The 25,013-nt window shown below is 43.2% G+C and overlaps 2 protein-coding genes across 4 annotated transcripts in view; one reads left to right on the top strand and one right to left on the bottom strand.

Moving 5' to 3' along the window:
* The window catches only part of NT5DC1 (5'-nucleotidase domain containing 1), a 142,957-nt gene extending 118,369 nt beyond the window's left edge, over nt 1-24,588 (bottom strand). For 2 of the 3 annotated variants that reach the window (XM_040627671.1, XM_040627673.1), the window contains exons 1-6: nt 24,369-24,587; nt 18,832-18,923; nt 17,153-17,224; nt 15,259-15,365; nt 10,373-10,452; nt 9,549-9,633 (exon numbers count right to left, since the gene is read on the bottom strand). In XM_040627671.1, the coding sequence (XP_040483605.1) occupies nt 9,549-9,633; nt 10,373-10,452; nt 15,259-15,365; nt 17,153-17,224; nt 18,832-18,923; nt 24,369-24,461 (529 nt within the window). In that variant the 5' untranslated portion in view covers nt 24,462-24,587. Of the gene's footprint in view, nt 1-9,548; nt 9,634-10,372; nt 10,453-15,258; nt 15,366-17,152; nt 17,225-18,831; nt 18,924-24,368 lie in introns of all 3 variants that reach the window. The other variant, XM_040627672.1, reaches the window with a different exon arrangement.
* Nucleotides 958-7,779, top strand: COL10A1 (collagen type X alpha 1 chain). Its single transcript, XM_008691193.2, has 2 exons — nt 958-1,111; nt 5,386-7,779. The coding sequence occupies exons 1-2, from the start codon at nt 958-960 to the stop codon at nt 7,254-7,256; spliced, it is 2,025 nt and encodes a 674-aa protein (XP_008689415.2). The 3' UTR covers nt 7,257-7,779.
* Nucleotides 24,589-25,013: the final 425 nt, after the last annotated feature.

Raw genomic sequence — 25,013 nt, 5'->3', positions numbered from 1 at the left:
CTTCCTCTCCTACTACCAAATATTTTCAACCAAATAACACAAGAATGTGCTTTCAAAAATACAAAGGGCGTATTATTCCATCATGAACCAACCTAAACATTTGAGTAATAACTTCTAAAATAAAAACTCAGAAAAAGATGGTGCATGGTTAAAACTATTAATATATATTAAGACAAAGAGTTTATTTTTCAATAAGAAAACAAGGAAAGAGAGCCCAACCTGATCTTGTATGCCTGCCCAATAGAACTTTCCACTATAATTAGTACCCTCCACCTCTCAGGGGAGGAGCTTAAACACAGGGTAACCTCACAAAGTAAGGGAGAAATAGTATAAATACTGCAGGACAGCTCTGGAGAGGGTACCCTCTGCACTGCTCACCTGGACACAGGAGAGCTCAGAAAGCTGCCAAGAAACTACCTCCAGGAACTCCTGGCACCCAGGTAAGTCTATGACTTGATGCTCTGGTGGACTTCCATGTTAGCTTGTTTGGAAATGAGCCTTGAAAAATTAACTGTTTTTTGTCATTTAAAAAAAAGTGACTTTCCACTAACGTGTACTCAGAAACTTTAATCTGTAGTAGTCTCTATAAAAAGATACCCTAATAAAACCATACTTGTAAAAGTATGTCCTATTTAGTTTATTTTGAAACTACCAGATATTTCAAACTATGTTAAAGATCTTGAATTATTAATACAGGCATCCAATTCGGTTTCTGTAAAGTAAAATCACTTCAGTTTTACTTGATTGTTTGAATGTGGTTTCCACTAACAACTAAGTCACATATTCATATAACTGAACATGTCTAATTCTGGCTTATGGAATATATTAAAAACAAATAGGATAAGGTAAAAAAGGTAGTTAACAAAACAGAGAATTCGTGTGTCCAACATCAGACAAATAAAACAGGTCTATACCAAGAAATTATGCTTTTCTGTTTTTCAGAAGCCATCTGAGAACATGCTGTCACGAGCAGCCCTTTTGCTGCTAATTTCCTTGCACCTGGTACATGGAGGATTTTATGTGGAGCAATACCAAACACCTACAGGCATCAAAGGCCCACCATCCAACACCAAGACAGAGTTCTTCATTCCCTATGCCATAAAGAGTAAAGGTAAATTTTATATATCCTGCTGTATTAACTAACTGGTTGTTACTTTCTACAATCTTAATGATCTCTTTAACAAAATGCTTTTAACTTTGTTTGGTGTTAAATTATCATCAAACTCCTGGATTTGTCCAAAATATTAAAACAAAATGATTTATGGAAAGAAACAAGTCTATTCCAGAACATTAACATCCTTTACATAGTGAGTAGAGTAGAAAGATGGACCTGAAGAATATTAAGAACTTTTATGTGTGGAAAGTCTTTCCCTCAAATGATCCTTCTGCACAGATAATTAACCATAATGTAGAAATATTAATTCCAAACAGATTAATCAAGTTTGAAATGTCTTAACGAGAAATAAGTACCAATTATACAAAGAGAGTAGCAAGTTTAGACTAACCATCATTTACTTGTACAACCAATTCAGACAGTCCACCAATATATATAAAATTGAGTCTTAATTATCAAATAAAATCTAACGCTTTTCCATGAAATTTAATAGGCAAACGAGGCAGCAATTTCTGTAACTATGTATACATTTTTGTATGGGTTAGTAGTCAAGTACACAGACTTAACTGCCATGTGCTAACTGGGGGGCCTCAAGTAAGTTACTTATCCTCTCTGTGCCTTCCTGTTCTCATTCAAAAGCAGCAGCAGCTATCTCAAAGGGCTGTTAATGAAGTTTAAGTGTTACCAGCTGTAAAGTACTCAAGTGTTAGCTGTATTACTGGTACTTCTCCTCCTCACACTGTGGTAGTACTGGGGGGTAGCCTTAGATACATTTTAGCTTTGTTCCTGAATCTCTTCCCCAGCTGTTGAGCTTTTCCAGATATTGTGAAGAGAATTGAGAAAATGTATGCACACTACTAACAGATCCTCAAAGAAGGGCAATTAGTAGGTTTCACATTCACTAACTGCATTTGAAAGACATCCGGCACATAGTACTTGCAAAACATCTACTGAATTAAACTGCATAATCTGAACAGATTGTAGGATGCAAATTTCCTTTCCGTAGTATTTTTTCATGATAGTTATATATTTTACCTTGCAAAGAATGCTAAGGATACTTGCCTAACTTTACAAATAATGCTTTTGGAGACAACCATTTTCAGCAAATTAAACTTACAGGATTGTCTTCTTAAAAAGAAAGATGAAATTTAAAACATTTCATGAAAGGCAGCTTAATGTTTAAAGATAAGTGCACAGGTACATAACAAAAAGTCTTGAATGTCTCAAAATACAAATAAAATACAGGAAAAGTTATGAAAGAAAGAATAAAAGATAAGGAAACCTGCTACTCCCCTTGAATTCAGACTTTTTATAGTTTACCAAGGTCATATGAACCAGCCTCGAGTTAAAAATCAAATGCACCACTTGTAGAAGGTTAGAAGTATTTCTATCTTCCCACCTTACTGTACTGCATCATCTTGGCTATTTCTGCAGAAGAAATGAAAACATATATCTTACTAACACATGAAAAGCTTAGAAGCTGCATTTTAACTGCAAATCCACGGCAGTCTCTACTTGATAATACAAGGTGGAAACTCAAGTACATTATCATTCACTGGCAGCACTAATGCGCTAAAAGAAAGACAAAAGCCCACAATGTATACATGTATACCATTAGGGTGATAACGGAAATACAAAGAGTGTCAATGTAATTCCTGGGCCCATCTGTTCAACACAGGCTCAAAGAGGGCTCAGTCAAAACACACCAAATTATGCTGCAAAGAATGCAGAGCTGGTGGCCCCATGGGTGCCATATTCTGACATAATCAACCACTATTTCCATTTCTGGGCATTGCAGAAACTTTTCTGCTGGGTAATCATTTTTCCTTGAGGATGGTATCACCCTAATCCTTAATTTTTTTCAATTGGCAAGGAAAAAGAGGGGCTATTCCCCAAAGACACAACAGAACTCACATTTTTTCTTGCATCAAGCTGTGGAGGACCAATGAGGGCAACCTTCCAAGTGACTGAGATCACCCTGTCCTTGGACTTCCAGTCTCAAATGGTGCTCTATGGAATCATTTTCTTTTCTTTTTAAAAAAGATTTCATTTACTGATTTTAGAGAGAGAAAGAGAGAGTGGGGGGGGGTGTGGCGGAGGGGGAATCCCAAGTGGACTCTGAACCTAAGCGCAGAGCTCCATACAGGGCTTGATCTCACGACCCTGAGATCACGACCTGAGCTGGAACCAAGAGTCGGGCGCTTAACCAACCGTAAGTCACGCAGGCACCCCACTATGTAGTCATTTTCAATAAGAGTGTTTTTCCTCCCTATTTTAACAGTTAAACAGACTTCCAACCAGACTAAGATAATCATTTTTAGTATGGATATGATCAGAGGTTCAGATAGAGATTCAGAATAAGATTCTGAAGCAAACCCCAATCTAACATAGTTTGCATTTGAAAAAAAAAGTGCTATTTTATTTTCTATTTATTCATCTATTGTATTTGTAATGTATTACACCCATTGATACTTACAGATAAGTAACATATGTACACTAAAAGGTCAATCTATCAATGATATGTATGAATATCTAGAGATCTTTTGCATAAATTAATTTTTCTCATAGTCTTCTTATTGATGTCATTTTCAGAAAATCCATGGGTGACTAAAGCTCCATACATTTAAATATTTGCAAAATGAAATATAACTCTAATTAGTACAAAATATAAATATCCAGGTCTAAAATAATTTTCCTATTTTAGCATATCTATTTTAATGATTCTAATATGTACTTTATATTTCATTTGTCACCAAATATATTTCAAATATCAGGAATATCTCTACCCAAGAGAATAACAGTAGTAACTACTATTGGCTAACTACTTATCCCAGTTAATATGAAAGACTTTTTAAAAATATAATAATGTACCAACAATTAACAGTTAATGTGAACTATACCCATAAGCATATGTTTTCAAAGGTGATTTACAATTCACTTAATATTAATTCTAATTTAGTCTTCATTCTGATTCCTAAAGCCACTAAAGATTTAGATAAAGTTTATTAATTAATCACTTTTGTACAAAAAAGATGTGGCTCAAAAGTCATAGCCATAAGTTATTCTCAGGGTTTTAACCAAAAACCATTCAGTATCTATGCCATTTGTTAAATCTATCATAACTACGAACCATTTTCCAACAGTAAAAGAATCTAAACAGTATACACAGGCATTCCAGCCATCTTCCTAAAGATTTATTAAACACGAAATGATTTTAATATAAATTCTGCAAATAGACATTTAAATGATATGTAATTATTACCATTTTTGCTAGCTATTAAAGAATTTCTCTGAGAAAGAAAAGAGAATTTTATAATAGATGCTTATGACGATTGCTGTCTAAAGATTCTTTGACATGGTAATAGTTCCCAATTATATATGCTAATACCAGAATGCTCTGCTAAATCCCAACTTCGAATGAATAAAACCAAAACACTGGGCACCTCCTATCACAGGGACACTTGTTTTACTCCCTTCATGACCGAAGCTCTTAAAAGATGCGTCCTCTGCTTCCCCACACTTGTGGCCCAAGAGCCGTTTTCACATCAGAGGCAGTAAATTAGCGATTTCTGAACTGAATTCACTATACCAGTAGAAATATTTGGTTCAAATGGACCCACCGCTCTATGAAATCAACAATAACTATGTGCATTAATCAAAGAAAACTTTAGATAAGCATTTTAGTACTCTTTTATATACTCTGCCCCCTGGCTCTGATTCTCTAATTCTTTGTTTCAATGTTAAGTCAATGAAAGGAGGATGTAGGAGTTCATGGTATGTACTGAGGGTGAAAAAAAAAATCAACATACATCTAAACTGTGTTCAGCAGCGCATGGCAGATTTTCTCACTGATGTCTGATAGGATAGCTTTTGAGAGAGTAAACTGTTACAGTTCTTAAATATTTTCCCATTTATTCTGCATTTGTCTTTTTCTTCCTGTCCTATTAAATATCATCTTGTCCCTTTCCTCTCGAGGTAGATGATTTTCTCAAAATAAATGGGGTAAATACCTCCACTGTACTCTTATTCTAGATGAATTCTTCAACCCCAGTGTGTTTTCATGGATAATTAGGATGTAATAAAAGTATTATGGTAGTCACGGTTTACCGTGGAGGAGGAAACCATCCTCTCTGGCAGTGTTTTTAAACACAATATAAAATGTATTATCTGAAACCATTTAAGACTAGTCTGCCCAAATGGACTGACTGACAGTGCAAGGTCATTACTAATCATCTCTCTCTCTGGGTGTGTGTGTCGGGCATGTCTTTTAGGTGTATCAGTAAGAGGAGAGCAAGGTATTCCCGGTCCACCAGGCCCCGCTGGACCTCGAGGGCACCCAGGTCCATCTGGACCACCAGGAAAACCAGGCCAGGGAAGTCCCGGACCCCAAGGAGAGCCAGGGTTGCCTGGACCACCGGGACCATCGGCCACTGGGAAGCCAGGTTTGCCAGGACTCCCAGGAAAACCAGGGGAGAAAGGACCATCTGGACCAAAAGGAGATACTGGCCCAGCTGGTTTACCAGGACCACGGGGCCCACCAGGGCCACCTGGACTCCCCGGCCCAGCTGGAATTACTGTTCCAGGAAAACCCGGACAACAAGGACCTGCAGGAGCCCCAGGACCCAGGGGCCTTCCTGGAGAAAAGGGCGCACCAGGAGTCCCTGGTGCGCCTGGACAGAAAGGGGAAGCAGGGTATGGAGCTCCTGGACGCCCGGGTGAGAAGGGCCTTCCAGGCCCTCAGGGTCCCATGGGACCACCTGGCCCTCCTGGAGTGGGAAAAAGAGGTGAAAATGGGTTTCCAGGACAGCCAGGCATCAAAGGCGATCGGGGCTTTCCAGGAGAGAGGGGACCAGCTGGCCCGCCAGGCCCCCAAGGTCCTCCTGGGGAACGAGGGCCAGAAGGCATTGGAAAGCCAGGAGCCACTGGGGCCCCAGGCCAGCCAGGGATTCCTGGGACAAAAGGTCACCCTGGGGCTCCAGGAGTAGCTGGGCCTCCAGGGGCTCCTGGCTTTGGGAAACCGGGGCTGCCAGGCCTGAAGGGACAAAGAGGACCTATTGGCCTTCCAGGAAGTCCAGGTGCTAAAGGGGAACAAGGCCCAGCAGGTCATCCTGGGGAACCAGGTCTGACTGGACCCCCTGGAAATATGGGACCCCAAGGACCAAAAGGCATGCCAGGCAACCAAGGGATTCCAGGCCCTAAAGGTGAGATGGGGCCAGTGGGGCCTGCGGGACACCCTGGGGCTAAGGGAGAAAGGGGTTCCTCTGGGTTAGATGGAAAACCAGGGTACCCAGGAGAACCAGGCAGCAACGGTCCTAAGGGAAACCCAGGGTTACCAGGCCCAAAAGGGGACGCTGGAGTTCGAGGACCTCCTGGTCTCCCAGGCCTTGTAGGCCCAGCAGGAGCTAAGGGAATGCCTGGACACAATGGTGAGACTGGTCCAAGAGGTGCCCCTGGAATACCAGGAACCAGAGGCCCCATTGGGCCACCGGGCATTCCAGGATTCCCTGGATCTAAAGGGGATCCAGGAACTCCAGGTCCTCCTGGCCCAGCAGGTGTAGCAACTAAGGGGCTCAATGGTCCCACTGGGCCACCAGGGCCTCCAGGTCCGAGAGGCCACATTGGAGAGCCTGGCCTCCCAGGTCCTCCAGGCCCCCCAGGCCCTCCAGGCCAAGCAGCCCCATCTGAGGGCTTTATAAAGGCAGGCCAAAGGCCTTTTGTTAGCGCCAACCAGGGAGTCACAGGAATGCCTATGTCTGCTTTCACCGTCATTCTCTCCAAAGCTTACCCAGCTGTAGGTATTCCCATCCCATTTGATAAGATTTTGTATAACAGGCAACAGCATTATGACCCAAGAACTGGAATCTTTACCTGTAGGACACCAGGGACATACTATTTCTCCTACCATGTGCATGTGAAAGGGACCCATGTTTGGGTGGGCCTGTATAAGAACGGCACCCCTGTAATGTACACATATGACGAATACACCAAAGGCTACCTGGATCAGGCTTCGGGCAGCGCTGTGCTCGATCTCGCGGAGAACGACCAGGTGTGGCTCCAGCTACCCAGCGCTGGATCAAGTGGGCTGTACTCCTCTGAGTATGTCCACTCCTCCTTCTCAGGGTTCTTGGTGGCACCAATGTGAGCACATTCCCACTGAGCCAACGTAAATCTGCTAGAAAAGCCATTCCCCAGCTCCACTGCGCCCCACAAAATGCATATGGAGGTAGGCCCACAAGATGTGACGAATTTTCATTTTCCAAATACAAATTTGAGCTTTCAGACCAACCAATTCTCCCCCCTGAGAAAGTGAGCAGCAATAGTAAACAACAGGTGAAGACCCTCTTGAATTTCTAGTCGGCAGTCCTAAGGCTCTTTAAAGTTTTCTGTGAACTCCTTCAGTATTTAAAAATTTACCCTGAAAGTCCTACTAAGCTAAAAATATAAAATGATCACAAAGAAACCCGGAAAAGTGACACTAAATTATGTTAAATTCCATTTCAGAAATTCAGCATTAAAAAAAAAAAAGTCGGTTTCTACCGATTAACAGAAATTCTAGGAAACATTCAGAGGGTATCCTGTCTTTATAGAACTCAAATACTTGAATATTCAAATTTAAAAGGCACTGTAAACCCTAAGATCTTTCTGATGGTGCATGACTCAAAGGCTTACATGGCCCCTTCATCAAGATCTATTCAAATGTACAGGTGCACATAGATGTCTTACAGCTCTAATAAAGAAAGAAAGATGATGTTAAAATTACTCTGAAATGCAAGGTGCTTTAGCCATGAACCTTTTCAGACTTTTCTGTGACTGCAGAAAAGCTTTCTATATACCCTTCACAACTTGGAAATGGGTGTCTAACCTAGTTTATTTATTTAATACAAGTGTGATTAATTTGATTTAATTCCATATTGAGTCTTACAGATTATGATTTTGTGGGTTTACAGACCATTGCCATACGGACCTTGAGCCTCCCACTCTAGTGATATTAGAGCTAATGTCAAGGGTTTCAAAATCTGGCTAGAAATGAAAAGATGTTATTTATTTATGCTCTGTACTGTATTTTTATATTGCTACTTAAAACTTTTAAGCTGTGCCTCACTTATTAAAGCATGACATGTTTTACCTACTCCTTATCTACAATGCAATAAAATAACATCAACCGATTTTTATGCTGAATTTATTTGAAAGCAGCAATTTTCTTTTTTTTTTTTTTTAAGATTTTATTTTTATTATTTATTCGACAGAGATAGAAACAGCCAGCGAGAGAGGGAGCACAAGCAGGGGGAGTGGGAGAGGAAGAAGCAGGCTCATAGTGGAAGAGCCTGATGTGGGGCTCGATCCCATAACTCCGGGATCACGCCCTGAGCCGAAGGCAGAAGCTTAACCGCTGTGCCACCCAGGCGCCCCTGAAAGCAGCAATTTTCTATTCTCAACCATTCTTTCAAGGCTTTTCACTTTACGAAGTTTATAGAAGTAAAACAATGAAGTGGTGGGTGGCCCTTACAGTTGTCATGGATACTCCCCTCTACTGGCGAAGGGCATTCGCACCCCCCCCCCCAGCACTCCGTGTAGACTACAAAAGGGCACCCACAGGACCACGTGGGACCTACCAGCCAGGGTTGAGGGCTGGTGACCAGGCACAGAAAAGTGAGACAATCTCCCCAAATCACTGATTTCTTCAGGGAAGGAAAGAAGCAGGTGGCAGAGAAATATGTAATTTGAAAAAAATATTCTGCAGTTACTATTTATTGCCTTGATATGTTTTTTAGTCACAATATTTAGGATTATTTTGATGACTTAAACTACGTTAAAAGGAAGGCAGGTAATTTTATGTCAATCAAAAGGCAACCCTTTTCTAAGCTGAGAAACACTGCTCTTGATCACCTACCAGTCCACTGGTTGACTCAGCACAGTCTGGTTTGAGTCCCCGAGGTAACCTATGATAAAGCATCCCTGAATTCCTTAGAAGTACCCCCCGCGGAACCTTAGCAAGCAAACCTGAGATGCAGCTGTGAGACCCGACGTGCAACCTGGCCATGGCTCTGCCCCATTCTGAGTCAACCAGTCCTGTTTTTATGGAATTCCCCCTTTCCCTAGTGGCTATAGCTACTACACCCATGGTTCTAGTGAGTGATCCTCACTGCCAAGCCAGGAAACAGCTGGAACCTCCATTCTGGGAAACCCACAGAATGCCCCTTCTGGCAGGCCCGCACAAGACAGCAGAGCTCAGAAAACTGGCAACTGTGGCCAAGAAGCAGACACGAATAAAAGAACCTCTTAAAATATAAGCAGTATCAACTTCATAGCAAAATATTTGATAAAATCAAGTCCTAATTGAGGAACATAACTAAATAGGTAACTTCAAAGTAATTCACAAGCCGTACGGCACTTAACAAACATCGATTAGAAGGTCTCTCTTCACGTTACTCACCCTTAAAAGCCGACATTTTATAATTGTGTTGTATACCAGCAACTATGTCCTTCCAAAAATCAAATGTTTTTTGACCATTGTTCTGCTAAAAAAAAAAAAAAAATTTCCCAAATATTAACACAGGTAATAATCGGAAATATCGGAAGACTAATACATTTGCTTGAAGTCACTATGGATGAAAAACTCATGTAAATAATAACTTCTACATAATAAAATGCTCAATGGAAACTCAGAAACACATGACTAATTCTGGCTCAAAAGTAAACCGTTATCCAGGTTCTATTATTAACATGATTGTTACGATTTTCAAAGACAACATATGCAAAACAGAAGAGTAATTCTGACACAAAACTGGTGACTTTTCACAGATCGTAAGCCCTAAGTATATTCAATCTTCATAAACAGTATAAAGTCTCTACACATCAACTGCTCGAAAAGATGAATTTTAAAAACTTCATCTCAGTTTTTAAATTTTGTATTATTTAGAGTGCCTAGGGACAGGTGGAACTTTCTTAATTATCTTTAATTTTTTTTTTCATTCTGCTAATGAAACCAAGAAAATATTTTTCCTGTATTTTCTTTTTAGACATTTGCACCCCCTGCTGGAGAATACGTTTATTATCCCTGGGGGGAGAAACGGTCACGGCTATTTAATTTTCTCAAAATATTTGACCCAATTCTCTATGTTTTTCTTCCTCAGTCACTTCTAAAACCACAAAGAGGAAACTGAGTAAAATCTCAACTCAAAAGACATATATAATTAAGCCCTCTGATTTATGACTTTAACACCTATCATGATTTCTGAAAAATGAGTCCCTGCTCACCTTTGTTAAAGAGTCCACCACTCTGGCACATAGAAGCGCTCCTGGCAGGTCAAAGTAGTTATCATAAAAATAATATTTTCCTAAAAAAGAACAAAATTTTAAACTAGGAACAAATTAACGCCTCATTTACGTGACACACAGAAACTTGGCTGAAGAGACACTAGATTTTGGTTTGGTCACTTAGAGGGGCCTCTATTTCAATTCAGAATGGCTCTATTACAGACGTTCATTGTCTTTTAAAGAAGGGTTAAGCTACAAGAAAAAGCCACAATTTATGTTACCAATGTCACTGAATTTCAAAACAATCAGACTGACACTGGAGCTCCAAAGTCATCTGCACAACAGCACCTTCTCATATCTGCTGGGTGGTCCACCTTCAGTTTAATGTGAGAACAACCAGGGTGATGAAGAGGAATAAAAAAAAAATCACATCACATAAGGACATAACGTACTTATCTTGGAAAAACTCAGGAGCACAGGACAGACACTCCAGGATCTCAGGGAGGACAGGGATTGAATTTATCCTGTTTGGCCCTAGGACAGAATTAAACTTGAGCCCTCCTTGGTGCAGATGTCAGTTTTGAATCTGCCATCCCTGGGCAGACACCTGATGACCCATGTCACATCCCTTTGGCTCATGTCTGATCCCAGCCACCACTGTACTAATGGCATCATCCCACCTCAAGCACACCTGTGTCCTTCACTTTCCCCAGTAGCCTGTGGAGTCCATGTGCCCCTGTGGTTAAGCCTCAACCAGGAGCCAGTGGTGAGCCTCAAGTTTGGGAGGCAGTGCAGGCTCCTGTCCCTTGGACTGACAACTCTGGGAGGTATTCTCAGTGCTTCTCAGAAATCCCAGTGGAATCCAGCCCCCATTGTTCCTTCCTTCTGTGGCTCACCCTCTTCACTGTCTCACTCCTGTATACCAGGATCGGGACCAACCACTCTGCTTTGGGGGAATCCCAATGTCACAGAATCCCTAGAGCACCCTTGTACAAAGAGGAATCAAACAGAACTGAAGGTGAAGTCAGATTTTAGTTTAATGTAAGAAAGTACTTTTCGAATAGTCATTACTATTGCATGCAATATTATAAGTACCTGATTTCAAGTCCTCCCTTCTTCCCATTTGCAAGCTAGATATGAAGTTATGGCACACAGCAGCCTTGCTCCTTAGTGCCCACTAAGCAATATACCCAGCATATTGCAGGCACTCAACAAATGTTTGTTGAATGAATGGATGGATGGATGGATGGATGGATGATCTAACAGTGGAATGGATTTTTGGAATGAGGGAGTGTTGCAGGTAAATTAGGAGAAAATCCTCTGCAGGAGCCAGATGTCTATCCCTTTAAATGTCATTTAATGCCCTGCACTTCTTCATATCAATTTATTAAGAACGTATAGGAAATAAAGTCAAAAGTTCTCCTTCTGCTAATTTACAAAATTGCTGTGTGGGTTTGCGTATCTTTTCCCTCAGTTAAAAATAGTTTGGTTGGCATCATCTTCCTGGTTTTTACTCTTGCAGCTGAAATTATTGGCAGAACATCTTAGACTACTTTTCATTCCTCAGAAAGGTTAGGATGGCTTTGTCAGCATGAGGAAGCAGGCACCTGGAGGAAAAGGGAGGTAACATCCCATGTGCATTTCTGCCCACACTGCCATGCTATAAGGCCACACAATACTCCAGGCTCCCGAGACTGGGACAGTGGGCACAGCTTCAAGGTCCACGAACCTACACTTGATCTAATCTCCTGGCCTGCGACACCAGAGTGGCCAGCTGCTCCGGGCACTGTGGCAGCAAATGTGTCGTCACTGCCAGTTACATGCCCTTGCTTTCCCCTCCCCTTTCGCTCCCTTTGTGGCCATTAACAGACAAAATCCAGGTAAAGAGTTGAAATACTGATCATGACTTTTGGTCGGGATCTAATCAAATAACTCAGGGGTTTAATGAGACTCCCTCCCACAAGCCAAGGGGCCGACTTACTCGACTGTCAAACGTGGGCTGGATGACCGCTGCGTGGACACACCAAGGCTTGTTCAGGCCTGACCTATGAACTGGGCCAGGCTGCTCTCAATGCCTCTTCCTCCACCAAAACTCCAAGACTGTACCCCGTGAAAGCTTTGACTCTCGCCCCCTCTTACAGCCTTTCTTTAAAAGACATCACTGGCAATGAAGGAGATTAGTGAGATCAGTTCAATAAAACAAGCCACTAAATAAAGACGAGTCCTATAATCCTTAAGCTTTGCCCACAGAGAAGCCATTCCCCAGGAAGCCATTGCCAACACTACATACTTTGCGAACTGCCTACTCTTCCTGGTAACAGAACAGAGGCACGTGAATGACTGAGGGCAAAAGAACAGCTGATGTTAGCACGATGTTCTCACTCGTGCAGATGAGTGATACCACCTCCACGTAAAGGTGAGCAAAGTGATGCTAGCAGTGGCTTAGTAACTGACCAGATCACTTTACCCAGCAAGGAACAGAGTCAATACGATCCAGGACCACCTGCCTCTACCTGCCCTGTGGTTTCCGCCTTACCAAGCTGTTCCTGCATAATCTACCAGTTTAAGGGAAAGAGATCAAAAGGACTTGCCCTCTGGAAACTGGCTGGCAAGGAAACCATACTCCTGCCAGTGCAACAAACTGCAAAAGGATTATCAAATAAACTGTCCGTAAAAGGTCTCTGTCCATCAATGCTTGAAATTCCCTAAATGTACTGATAGGGAATGCACTTTATAATGCTCTCCTTAAATAAAGGCCCTTATTTGGCCATACTGATGAAAATTTTACTTTATTTTATTTTATTTTGGTGGGCAGCAAAACAAAGTTTATTGAATGATAGCAAAGCAAAGTTTATCGAGGGATAGTACAAAGCTCCCAAAGAGGGAAGGGACCCGAGAGGGCTGCCCTAAAATTTTTAAGCCTACATATCCTTAGAGCACTTCTAGGAATTTACAGAAGTGCAAAATATACACGTATGAAAACAATACTGCGGGCTTGTTTGTAATGGCCAAACACCAGACATAACGTAAACGTGTCCCGTGAACAGACGGATGGATGACACTGGATGGAACGGCACACCAGTATTTAACAGCACGAGGCGCATCTGTGTGTGTGCTGATGTGACAGGATCTCAAAGACATCATTTAAAAAGAGCACAATGCAGGAAATGTATGATCCCTGTCGTATACTTTTGAGAAATAAGCTTCAAGGAAAGGGGATCCTGAAGGACAACAGGTGTGGCAGATAATTAACTCTTCATTTTATTCTTTTCCACAATATTTAAATTTTCTAACTGTATGCTCACATTATTTTTTTAATGTAAACAAAATTTAACTGGGTTGTGGAATCACAGGCCATTTTTTCTTCTTCTTTTATATGTCTCTACATTAAAAAAATAGTATTCCTTTTTAAAGGCATCAAGCTTTCCCTTATGATCTGGCAGAAACAATAGGCCTTTGTTACATGTCACCACCATCTGACCACTGAGCACATAAATGGGTAACACTTCCCTAACAAACCCAATTAAGAGGAGATAAACTCCAAGCTCATCCTCAGAGTGCTCCTGGGTAAACTGCTGGTAAGCTGCTGATTCCAGGAGGTGGCGCTCGCTAGCGGGCAGGGTGGTGAGCAAACTGTGGGTCACCCTGGGGGAATGCTCTTTCCTGGCTGAGAAATACTTCACTTCTTTGAAGTACTCTCTGCTTCTGAATGGATGTCAGAGTGAAACCCTTAGCTCCGTGCCTGGCCTTCTTGGGAAAACGTTATCTACAGCTGCCTGTTCCTGGAGAGACAATAGCCGCTCTCTGTTTTCAGCTGAGTAACAGGCTACATAGACACCCTCTTAACTTCCACTAGCCACTGAGACTCGAGATGTGTGAAAGCATTCCATCTCGATCCCCAATGTGAAATCTGTCTTCCTCTCAACTTATTTTACCAAGAGCACTCATTTCCTGACATTTTCATCTCAGGACAAAAACAAAACAAACTCTCAAAAGATAGTGAATGTAACACAGCAAATCTAACTGTAATAAGGAATAACGCCAACTATTTTCAGGTTACTACATTTTCTTTTCTTTTCTTTTTTAGGATTTTATTTTAAGTAATCTTTACCCCCAACGCGGGGCTCGAACTCACAATCCCAAGATCAAGAGTCACACGCTCCACTGACTAAGCCAGCCAGGCGCTCCTCAGGTTACTACAGCTTCTGAAGGAGAATAGGTGCATTTCAAAAGTGTAATGTGGGAGAAGATGGCACAAAAATTTAGAACAAATGAAAAACTAACAATTATAATAAGGTCTATTTGTTTATAATAATGTCTTAATTACTCCTTATTAATTTATGCACATCGATGTCTACAAATCATTCCTGAGAAATCTTTTCATGTTTACACATGGTGAATTTCTTTAAAGACAGTGGGGGAAAATGCGCGAAATTATTTAAAAGAAGGGAAAAGAAAAGATAAAGGCAGAAGATACTAGGGCTGGCAGTAAAGAAGAGAATCAAGAAAACAAGAAAGGTGGGTAGTATGAATGTGAGGAGAAATGGGTAATGGAGAAATTAAAGCAAAGACTGAGCTTCTAACAAACTGAAAAAAAAGAATACGAACGACTGAGGAACATTATTACTCCTAGGTGCTAGTCTTTTCACTCTAGAACAAGTGAAAGTAAAAGGAGAATCAACAAAACCTGAAATAAAGCAGAATCAACTGCCACAGAGACATCAGACACGTGTGGAAAACACATCCTACTCCGATCAAGCCACAGCGGCTCCCTCGCGCATCCTGGCCGCAGGAGGCAGATGGCATGCCTCCTAGCCTCACGCCGCAGGTCCAAGGTCCAAAATGCAAGGGGCGGTCACGGCCGCGCCACCCCGCACGAGCCATACCTGATCGGCAAGCCATTCCCGTGTCAGACATGAAGTGCTTCCACTCCTTCCGGCCATACGCCGCTGCCAGTGCCTCGGGAGGCATCATCTTCGTGCCGTGGCTCGCCCTGGTTTGGGGAGATGGGGGACGATGCTCGTCAACGCCTCCTCTGAATACCCCCTCCTCCAGCCTTGCTTTTGGGGGGTCCTCCCTTAAACCAACCCAGTTTTCTTTTCTCTGTTTTCAACTGGATGAGTGCCCCCTTGAGGGTCCTATAAGGCACGTCCCTAAGTTCTTCATCCGCTTCAGCCACCAATGGGCACGTAAGAGATCAGGAGTAACTCCCCCTGAGGTCCAGCCTGGGCGAGCTGCTCTGGACCTACAATATCTAAACTATTTCTCCGGAAGAAAACTCTTTCCTGAGACGTTGTTGTTTAACTGTGACGATCAAGGTAATCTAACTGGAATGATCAGAAAACAACTGCACAGACTGGGTAGCAGCAGCAGAGAGAACCGAGGGGAGAAGGAAGGGGAAAAGCAATGAGGGGAGAACAAATGGAAAAAATCAAAATGGGCTCCTTTCTATGAAGGGGACAACGCTTCAGAAAGCAAATATAAAGACGAAGGAATCTGGAGTGGAGCACCTGATGGGACGAGGAATCTGCTCTACTGGAGGAAAGCAGGCATCAAGGAGATTAGCTAGTGAATTCAGGAGAAACTGCAGATGAGCTAGAACTTGGAGGGAGGGCGTCAGAGCTCAGGGCAGGGACGTTGAGAAGGAGGATTGAGAAGGAGGACAGACAGATATAATAATGAAAGAAAGAACCAGACCTGTAGAATGCTTTACATTCTTTGAACAATGATTGAAGACAGCTAAGTGCACTCTAAGAATCTGATGGTTGAGTTTAAGGTCACGGTCAAAGCTGCACGGAGTATGTATACATACCAACATACAAATGTGTACATGTATACATACACGCTAGCTCTAGACGCCCAAGGCAAGAGACATGCAAATGAATAACAAAATAATCAGAGATGGGGCCACACCTGATCTAGTTGTCTGCACCTTAGGATAAGGCCTAAGGTAGAGATGAATGTGTACTGTGCAAAAACAATGATGTATCAAAAGGAAGAGTATGTACCAGGGGTTAACTCGTGCTGAGTGTCCTTTCCTTCAACTCTGATCACATTAATATAAATAATAAATCGCACAGCTTTGTGACTGTGTTGACTTGCCTCCACTATTGGTATTGGGGGAGAAACAGATGCCCACTCCCTGACACCCTCTGTAGGACTCAGAGCAGTGGCGGTAGCAGCTTCTCAACTGCCTGTCCTGCTCTCCAACAAAGTGCCTGGTGCACCCTGGGGGAGGGAAGGAAAGGGAGTGAGCACTGAGTGTGAGAGGAGGAGACCGATGAAGGTTGGAACCGACTGGAAAAACTTCCAGAAGGACCTGGAATGCTCCTGCACATGGGGGACAAATTTAGACAAATGGAGAAAGAAGGAGAGGTGTGCACAGATCACCAACCCCTACTCAACATCCATTCTCTCCTTCCTTAATAAAAAGAAATCTAATTTTATTCCAGGCAACTATGTACTTATCTAACACAACATAATCCCCAGGCCCTTTTGCCAGAGGGGTGGTCAATGAGATGAAGCAAGCTATTAAAATTCTACTGGATTTCCTACAAATATTTCTGGCGAGTTAAATTTAAAACAACAAGACCTTTAAGTCCAACGCTTCTAGAGCTGTATTTAAATTGTTCAAACAATTCATACAAAGAAACACAGGCACATGATCTGTCAGCTGATTGATAAAAATAATAACCTTCTTTAACCCATACTTTAACAATCAAATGCTATATAAAGTCTCCTGGAAAAAAAAGTTTTGACTTTACAACTAAATTTTATTACCTGAGCACGGTGCCATTATCTGCAAGTTTAATGAAGTTCCCATCTTCCAGATCCAATGCCAAGCCCTTGCAACTAAAACAGAAAAATCTGATTACCAATCAGTTCATAGATTCAGCTAACCCAAAAAATAATATTCTAAAAAGGGATTCTCCAACCCCTGTGAATGATATGTTAGTCAAACACATAAGAATATCCGAGAATCCCAAAATTAAGTAGCATCCACACAGCAAGTATGTAAGGAAAACTGTCATGTGCAAAAATGAAGGACAGCATGTTCAGCTTGTAAAATCCCTACGCTTTTAATAAAGAGGAACCTAAAATTTCAAGAGAACAAAAAAAAAGAACATCCCTGTATGTCTCTGTTAAAATGTGCAAATGTTTTTCATTAAATAAAACACACATGCATGCCCACATTTATATTCTCCCGGATAAGCTCTTAGCCACGGTCTCTCCTTATACTCTCCAGAAATTGCCTCCATTTAGGTCAGGTTATAAAAACTTGCCCTCTGGGCAGGGCATATTACTGAAAACCATTAAAACAAAATCAAATACTAAGTTTTAGGTTCCTCGCTGTAAAAGACTTGTGGGATTTGGGGAGGAAAGTGGGTACAGATTCTTTATTATGAATAATAAAAGCAAGGAGGTTTAATGGCCACCAAGTACCAAGAGAATTAAACAAAAAATGACAGGGCACTTCGGGAGCATTACTGACTCTGGCCCACAGTAAAATTTCCAGAGTCAGCGGTTTTTTTTTTTTTTTTTTTTTTTTAAAGATTTTATTTATTTGACAGAGAGAGACAGCCAGCGAGAGAGGGAACACAAGCAGGGGGAGTGGGAGAGGAAGAAGCAGGCTCATAGCGGAGGAGCCTGATGTGGGGCTCGATCCCATAACGCCAGGATCACGCCCTGAGCCGAAGGCAGACGCTCAACCGCTGTGCCACCCAGGCGCCCCCAGAGTCAGCGGTTTTATATCGCAAAATACTTCTATTTCTTCTTTTTACAAAAAGGATACATCAAAAAACCTAACCAAATATTGCAGAAATATACAACAGATGAACATCACTGCTCTAGAATTAATTTTGCATGTGTTTCTGTGTATTTTAGGTTTATTATTAATTTTCAACTGAACAATTTCAAAGTGTAGGATTTTTATTTTGTTGTTTAAATGAGGAAAAGAGACAAAATAAGCCTTGGGAAGTGGAAAAACCTAACCCAGGAAAGGAGTAAGCAGTAAGAGTCTTAGACATAGGAAAGTCTATTCAAATTATAGAAAACCAAATGTCCCAGTTCAGACACATTCAAAACATGATGATTCTTCCTCTTCTACGGTTCTGTATTTGAAAAGCAATAAAGCAAACTTTTTTTTTTACAAAGGATGTAAATTTTAGAGACAGTTCTTAATAACCTCTGAAACTTATGACAAACTTCAGCCATACACAAATGTCTAAATTAGTCAATAAGCTTTTAGCTTATTTACATATTTAATTAAACTAGTCTAAATTTAAAGTAGAAAAGGCTTTAATTTATGAAACATAAAACTTTTAATATAGAAGGCATTTTATCCTCTGACTCAGTTGCACATTTCACTTTATGTCTCCATAGAAGAGGAAGCATTAAAATTTTATCAGTAACATTTAAGAATCAGAGGGAATGGGAAGACCTTAAAAAAAAGAACTTACCAGAAATCCCAATCCTCTGGAGTCACAGTTAGCAATTCCTTGTCATACCCTTTCTCCTTGACCAGGAACTGAGCAAAGCTATTATAAATAAGCTATAAATAAGAGGAAGGAATAAAGAAAGATTAAATAGAAAATGCACTATTCATTCCTAATTTCACAGACCTGAAAACCTACTGGAGTTACTCACAGGGCAGACGGGAGAGAAATATCTATAATTGTGAAGGTCTACAGTTTAATCCCCCTTTAACGCAAGCAATTTATCCATCCCTGAAAGCCCCAGAGAGCTATTGTGTCTTCTTACACTGCAGAATTAGACCACCAGTATACAATTACATAACCAAGGATGACTATCAATCTTACTCCCAAATTCTAAGGGTTGGAGATTATTGAGACTGGACAAAGCTTTGTAAACTTATTTAACACATCACCATGATGATAAACATATCAACCGATCTATCATTACCTCTATCCTCAGCCCACCCTTAGTAGACAATGCTTGTGAGGCACTGTTCATCCCCAATTCATAGATTATTTTCCCCTGAATAAAGGACATCAAACCTGTCACTAAGTTACTTTTGTTTTGTCACTGACACAGGGGAGTCTCAAAGGGAAATACCCATGAGGACCAGGCAGATGACCTGAAGGAGGAATCAAAGAGCTTCTATCAGATACAGGAAATAGCTCTTATTTCTCTGCCATAAGAAAAACTGAGGGAAAAGGACGAACGAAGCTTCTGGAAATAAGTAAAGATAAACAGATCTTCTGATTTCTCAACAACAAAATCCCAAGTATTTGAATGATGTGTCTTATTTTTTTCTGTAGAGCTGGCTCAAATTTTTAGAGAACTCTGTATCCCAAGCAAAAAGCAGGCAAAAGGTGGATAAAGGTCCACACTGGCTCTACCCCATTCTCCTTCAAAGAATGTTGTTAAGCCAGCATCAGATGCACTTGAACCTGAGGCAGAATGCCGGCCTGGCGTCAGACTGAGCAGTGTCCAAGAACATACTTGAGCAACTTGACCCATCTCCTCTATGTTAACCCGTAACCTCTTTGACAGTGTGAGGTGGCACAAGGGAGAAGCAGGTACACAGCGAAAGGGATGGAAGAAGGCCTCGCTGAGGTGATGATGTTTACACTGACCCCTGCAGGCTGCACCAGTTAGCTGGGTAAATCCGGAGGGAGGGGAGCATGCCAAGTCCAGAAACCCAGAGGTCCTCACATGCCTGGATTTGGGGGTTGGGTGTGAGCATCAGAAGATGAGTGCAGAGAAATCAAAAGCTGTCAAATAGAGCTGTTCTCTGTCCTAAAGCTAATTAAAACCACTATACATGTACTCCCATGCAGTGCAATGTGACCCTGAACCAGGTCAATTGTTAGTAGCTCACATTATGTCAACACTATATATCAACCCTTCTCAACCCTGGCAGTGATTCAGAACCATAGAGACGGCTCTTAAAACCACCTGGAAATTTCAGGCCTACAGGCTAGGGTGGGGTCCAGGTGAGGCCACGCAGGATTCCTGAAGCCCAGAGATGACTGAAAATCATTGGCTTTCCATGTTCCATGGATTTTCATTCAATCATTAAAAAAAAAAAAGTCAAAACAATAAAAAATGTACCGAGTCATTCTGAGGTCCAAAGTACTACGGACAATAAAAAATACACATCGTGATCCTGCCTTGCCGGGAACCAGTGCTGTGGGATTAACAGATGTAAAGTTGCTTTAGAGCAGTGCCTGACATACAAGTAAATTCAATTTAAGTATTTGTTGTTGTTATCAGTTCTATGCCGGTTAAAAAAAAAAAGGCCCTGATAAGTGCCGTTTGCCCATTTCCATGGTATAAATATGGCTACTTTCAAGCTACCAATGGTCACTGCATCCCATTACACTCTCCTCCGGTCAAGGCACTTTATTCAGTCTTGGACTTTCTCACCCCTTGGCAATCTTGATAAAGATATGGGCACGTGATTCCAATGAGGTTGGACACCTTCCTAGGAGAAAGGAGCCTTTTCCAACAGGGCTGCCAACAGGGGCGTCTACAGCTGTGTTCCTTACCTCGTGGAGAAGTTTCTGTAATAGGAGAGAATGAGGTCAATGTGCCGGGAGAACCAGAGAATAGTGGTGCTGAGAAACATAAGGGAGTCTGTGCCTTTGAAACCTGTCCTAGTCCCAAGGCCTTGGTTCTTGGATCTTCTATTTTGTTGAGTCACCCCAGAAACCTTCATGGCACAGGACCTCCATGGGCAGCCCCCTTCCTCTCCCAGCCTTCGGGGCCACTGCCTCGCTCACAGTCTCACGTGACTAGTAACACACACCACCCAGCAGTTGCACATTGGTGTCCTGTAAGTTGTATGCAGACCACAAATTATGTTTGGTTCCCAATTCAGTTTGCCAGATAAAATATGAAATACCTAGCTAAATTTGATTTCCAGATAAACAACAATGAATTTTTTAGTATAAGCACATCCCCTGCAGAACACACATCTAATAAAAATGTTATTTGAAATTCAAATTGAACTGGGTGCTCTGTATTTTTCTTTGCTAAATCTGTCTTGCAACCCTATAATCCTATTGTTTGAAAATGAGCTAACATTTAAAACTTGAGAGACTTCTCATACAAGGTCAGACTTCTTTTTTTTTTTAAACAAGTTCAGATCTCTAACTTATCTCAAAAGAATTAGATCTTTTAAGAGACTGAGCCCCTACTTTCTCATGGCAGATAGATGCTGGCAAGAGTCCAGTGTGGCTGCATCTTCAGAAGGCAAATCCACTCTCCTGGCTGTCCCAGGTCCCACTCCCACATGGGGGTTAACTGCCTGGCCCCATCCCCTTCTGAGTCTGCAACCCCAGGGGAGCACAGGGGTCACCATTTCTAGGATGGCTTTCCTGCACCCCCAGGCGAGCTGACACATCCAGTCCCACATTTGCACAACACTCTGCATTTAAATGAGGGGACAGGCCTTCACAGTGTTCCATGATGCAGTCACCACTGATTTCTCGAACGTATTCTCCTGCAACTCCCTGCCTGCTGCTGGACACCCAGCACTTCGCAGAGTTGTTTCTCATCTCTGGGTCCTTGCCCTGGCTGTATTTCCTCTGTCTGAAGCGCCCCCCTCTGCCTCCTCACCTGTCGGCTTTCACTCCTGCACTGGGGCCCAGCTCAAGCATCAGTCACTCCAGGCGGCCTGTCTAGGCTCTATGACACACATAAAGGATGGTGGTGGGAACAGAAGCCCGCTAGCTGGATGATCCTGGATAAGCTACTTATCTTTTTTTGTGCTTCGTTATCCTCATCTCTAAACACAACAGTGACAAAGCAATTACCTCACACAGTTGTTGTAAAGCTCTAACCAGTTCATTTAAACTGAATGCTTATTAGAATAGTGGCTGTGCCATATTCAGTTATTAAAATGTCGATTTTTTTATTCAGTAATTCCACAAATGCTGATTGAAGCCAGTGTATGCCAAGCACTCAGCTCAGCACCCAGAATACACAAGAAACTGTCAGAGATGCTGACGTCAGGGAGTCACAGCTCTAGACTCAAGGAGAAGATTCCAACAGGTTAACTGGAAATTTTAAGCCGTTGTGTAAGTGCTATGAGAAATTCAGGGGTTTTATGGAAAATTGGAGGTGGGATGGGGATGAAACGATAACTTTAGGGGGCCAGGGGAAGCTTTCCAAAAGGAATGCTATTTCAGATGAGATCTGAGTTGGTGTGGTGGAGGGAGGGCCTCCAGGCATGAGGGGCAGGCAGTCAGTCTGCAGCAAGGGCCAATACTGCCCTCACCACAGGGGGCTGAAACCAACGCTTCAGCATCTTCACCCACTTGGAAAGCCTGTGTCTTTCTCTGTATCCAACTGTATTATGGTGCTCAGCACACTGCTGGCATTTCATAAAAGATTTCTGAACCAAACAGGATCCGTAACATCCTAGGTTCTTTCAGTCTTTAAGTCTCCCTTATATTGGAGGTTTTCAGAGGATCTTGCATTCTGAGATGTGATGCTCACACATGTACAAAATGGGTTTTAAGATCAGTGGTTTAACAATACTTCCTGCAGATGACGGTGGCCACAGAGGAGATGCAAGAAAACTCACATTTTCAGGAGGGAATGTGAAAGGCCCATGAGGAAGGAAAATATGAATCAAAGATCTAGAAAAAGTAGCAGCCAAAGGATCAAGAAGAAAAGCTTTCTCAACTTTCAGTATGACCAAGGAAACACCTGTATAGAAGGAAGGCAGAAAAGTGTAACAGCAGGAACGGTACACTTTTTTATTTTTTTTATCATCTGTGCATAGACAGCACAGGAGCAACTCAAACACTGTTTTGACCTTTGACAGGTACCTGAACTGCCTGTTGGGGAACCACTAACCTCAGGGTGACAAGGAGCAGCACTGGCTGATGTCTGCACCAGGGGCCTAGAGCTCTAACCATAAATGGTGAGGCTTAAAAATGGTTTGGATGGTAACCAGAAAAGCACTTGTATGGGTCAGACACTGCTCTAAGCATTACACATCTATAACTCACTTAGTTCTTGCAACCTTTTGCGGTAAATCCAATTATTTGTGTCATTTTATAAACGGGGAAACCGAGGATTGAAAAAAAGTAAAGTAACTTGCCCAAGGTCACAGAGCTAGTAATGGAGACGCTGGTGCCCCAAGCTGGGCAGTCTGGGCGTGGAGCCCTGCTCTGAACACTGTGCTCCTAGTCAGCTCTTTTGAAAGGCTTGGATGCTTAGATCTTTGACTAAAAAATTTCTGTGAACTTTTTATATTAATTTCCGTATGAAACCAAAGGAAAGGTTGGGGGGCAATTCACCTGAGGGTGTGGAATCAGACATACTCCATTCCCCCTTCTTTCCAAAGTTCTAGGAGGACCCCAATTTAGTAGGCTGCTGTTAGGATTAGAACTTATTCAAAGGGCATGGTGCACGTAGGAAGCGCGCAGTGAATGTTGATTTTTGTTTCTTGGTAGAAAACAAAATTAGGGCTAAGAGTCTAATGACTTTTCGGCTAGCGTTCCTTCCAATACACCACACAATCCTTCCATGACTGCAGTGTTTAAAAACTGACAGGTGGTCGCATGGACAAGCAAAAGGAAAAATGCACATCAGGAAAACACAAGCCCAGATGGCTATCTCGCAGCGCTGCTGGAGGCCAGAATGACTTGCAGGGAAGTTCCAAGGCCAGGGATCTGCAAAAGACACCTCCAGATCCCCTGGCCCCTCCCCGCCTTCCGTCCCAGGAACCCTTTCCCCCGCCCGGTGCCGCACGATCTGCCCCTCCGCCCCTTTACTTCTCCACCGCGCTCTCCAAGTTGGCTAATAGCGGGGTGCACTGAGCCGGTGCCGACCGCACGGGCAGGGCCCGGGGGACGCACACTTCCGCCCGGCCTCGCGGTGGGAGGCCGAGTTCTGCGCAGAGGCGTGGCGGCTGCAGGCCCCCGGCAGCGCTCGCCGCCTAACCCCGGAGGAAAGTCCAGTCCCCGGCCACGATGGAGGTGCACGCCGTGCGCCCCGCGCAGCCCGCGCCACTCACCAGGGCGCTCTCGGGCAGATTGTAGCGACACAGAGTGTGGTCCAGGTCGAAGCCGACCACGTCGCAGGCGGCCAGGGAGAAGTGCTGAGCCATGGCTGCGCTGGAAGCACTGGCGAGCGCCTCGGCCGCCGGGAGGGTGCAAGCAGCCGGCGGTCGGGACGCTGCGGGACGTTGCGGGATGGGACCGGACGGGACCGGGGCGGGGTGGGGCGGGGCTGCAGCCACCCCCAGGACGCAGCGCGTCGGCCTCCAGCGCTTCCCGCGCCCGCGAGCGCCGCCCCCGGCCACGCTTCTCCCCGCCCCTCGCGCGGCTCGCTTCCCCGCGCCGCCCCCGCCGCTTCGGCACCCTGCGGCCAGCCGACCTCCGCCGGCCGGCTCCCGGCGCCCCAACGCCACCCGACCCGCAGTCCCGACGGCGGGGGTGACCGGGAGCCGAGCCACCGCTGCTGGACCTGAGGCTGCAGCTGAGTCCCCGTTGGCACATAACCTTTGACACAAAATTAACCGGGCTCCCCTTCGTTTTCGAGGTGCCACAGACACCAGGACACTGTAAAGTTAGACCCGACCCTTTGCTCTTGGCGCTGAGTAAGGTAAGATTATGGCGTAAATTCACTTTACTAGTAATTATCCTCTGACACAATTACC

This window comes from Ursus maritimus, unplaced genomic scaffold (genome assembly GCF_017311325.1).
Source record: "Ursus maritimus isolate PB19 unplaced genomic scaffold, ASM1731132v1 scaffold_13, whole genome shotgun sequence".
NCBI classification, from domain to species: domain Eukaryota; kingdom Metazoa; phylum Chordata; class Mammalia; order Carnivora; family Ursidae; genus Ursus; species Ursus maritimus.
Note: the sequence above shows the minus strand (reverse complement) of the source record. Positions and strands in the feature narration are given on the sequence as shown.

Bases quoted from the DNA above. Each gene is read 5' to 3' on its own strand.
- COL10A1 (XM_008691193.2), top strand. From the start codon at position 958: ATGCTGTCACGAGCAGCCCTTTTGCTGCTAATTTCCTTGCACCTGGTA. The intron at 1,112-5,385 runs GTAAATTTTATA...CATGTCTTTTAG, and splicing joins CTATGCCATAAAGAGTAAAG to GTGTATCAGTAAGAGGAGAG.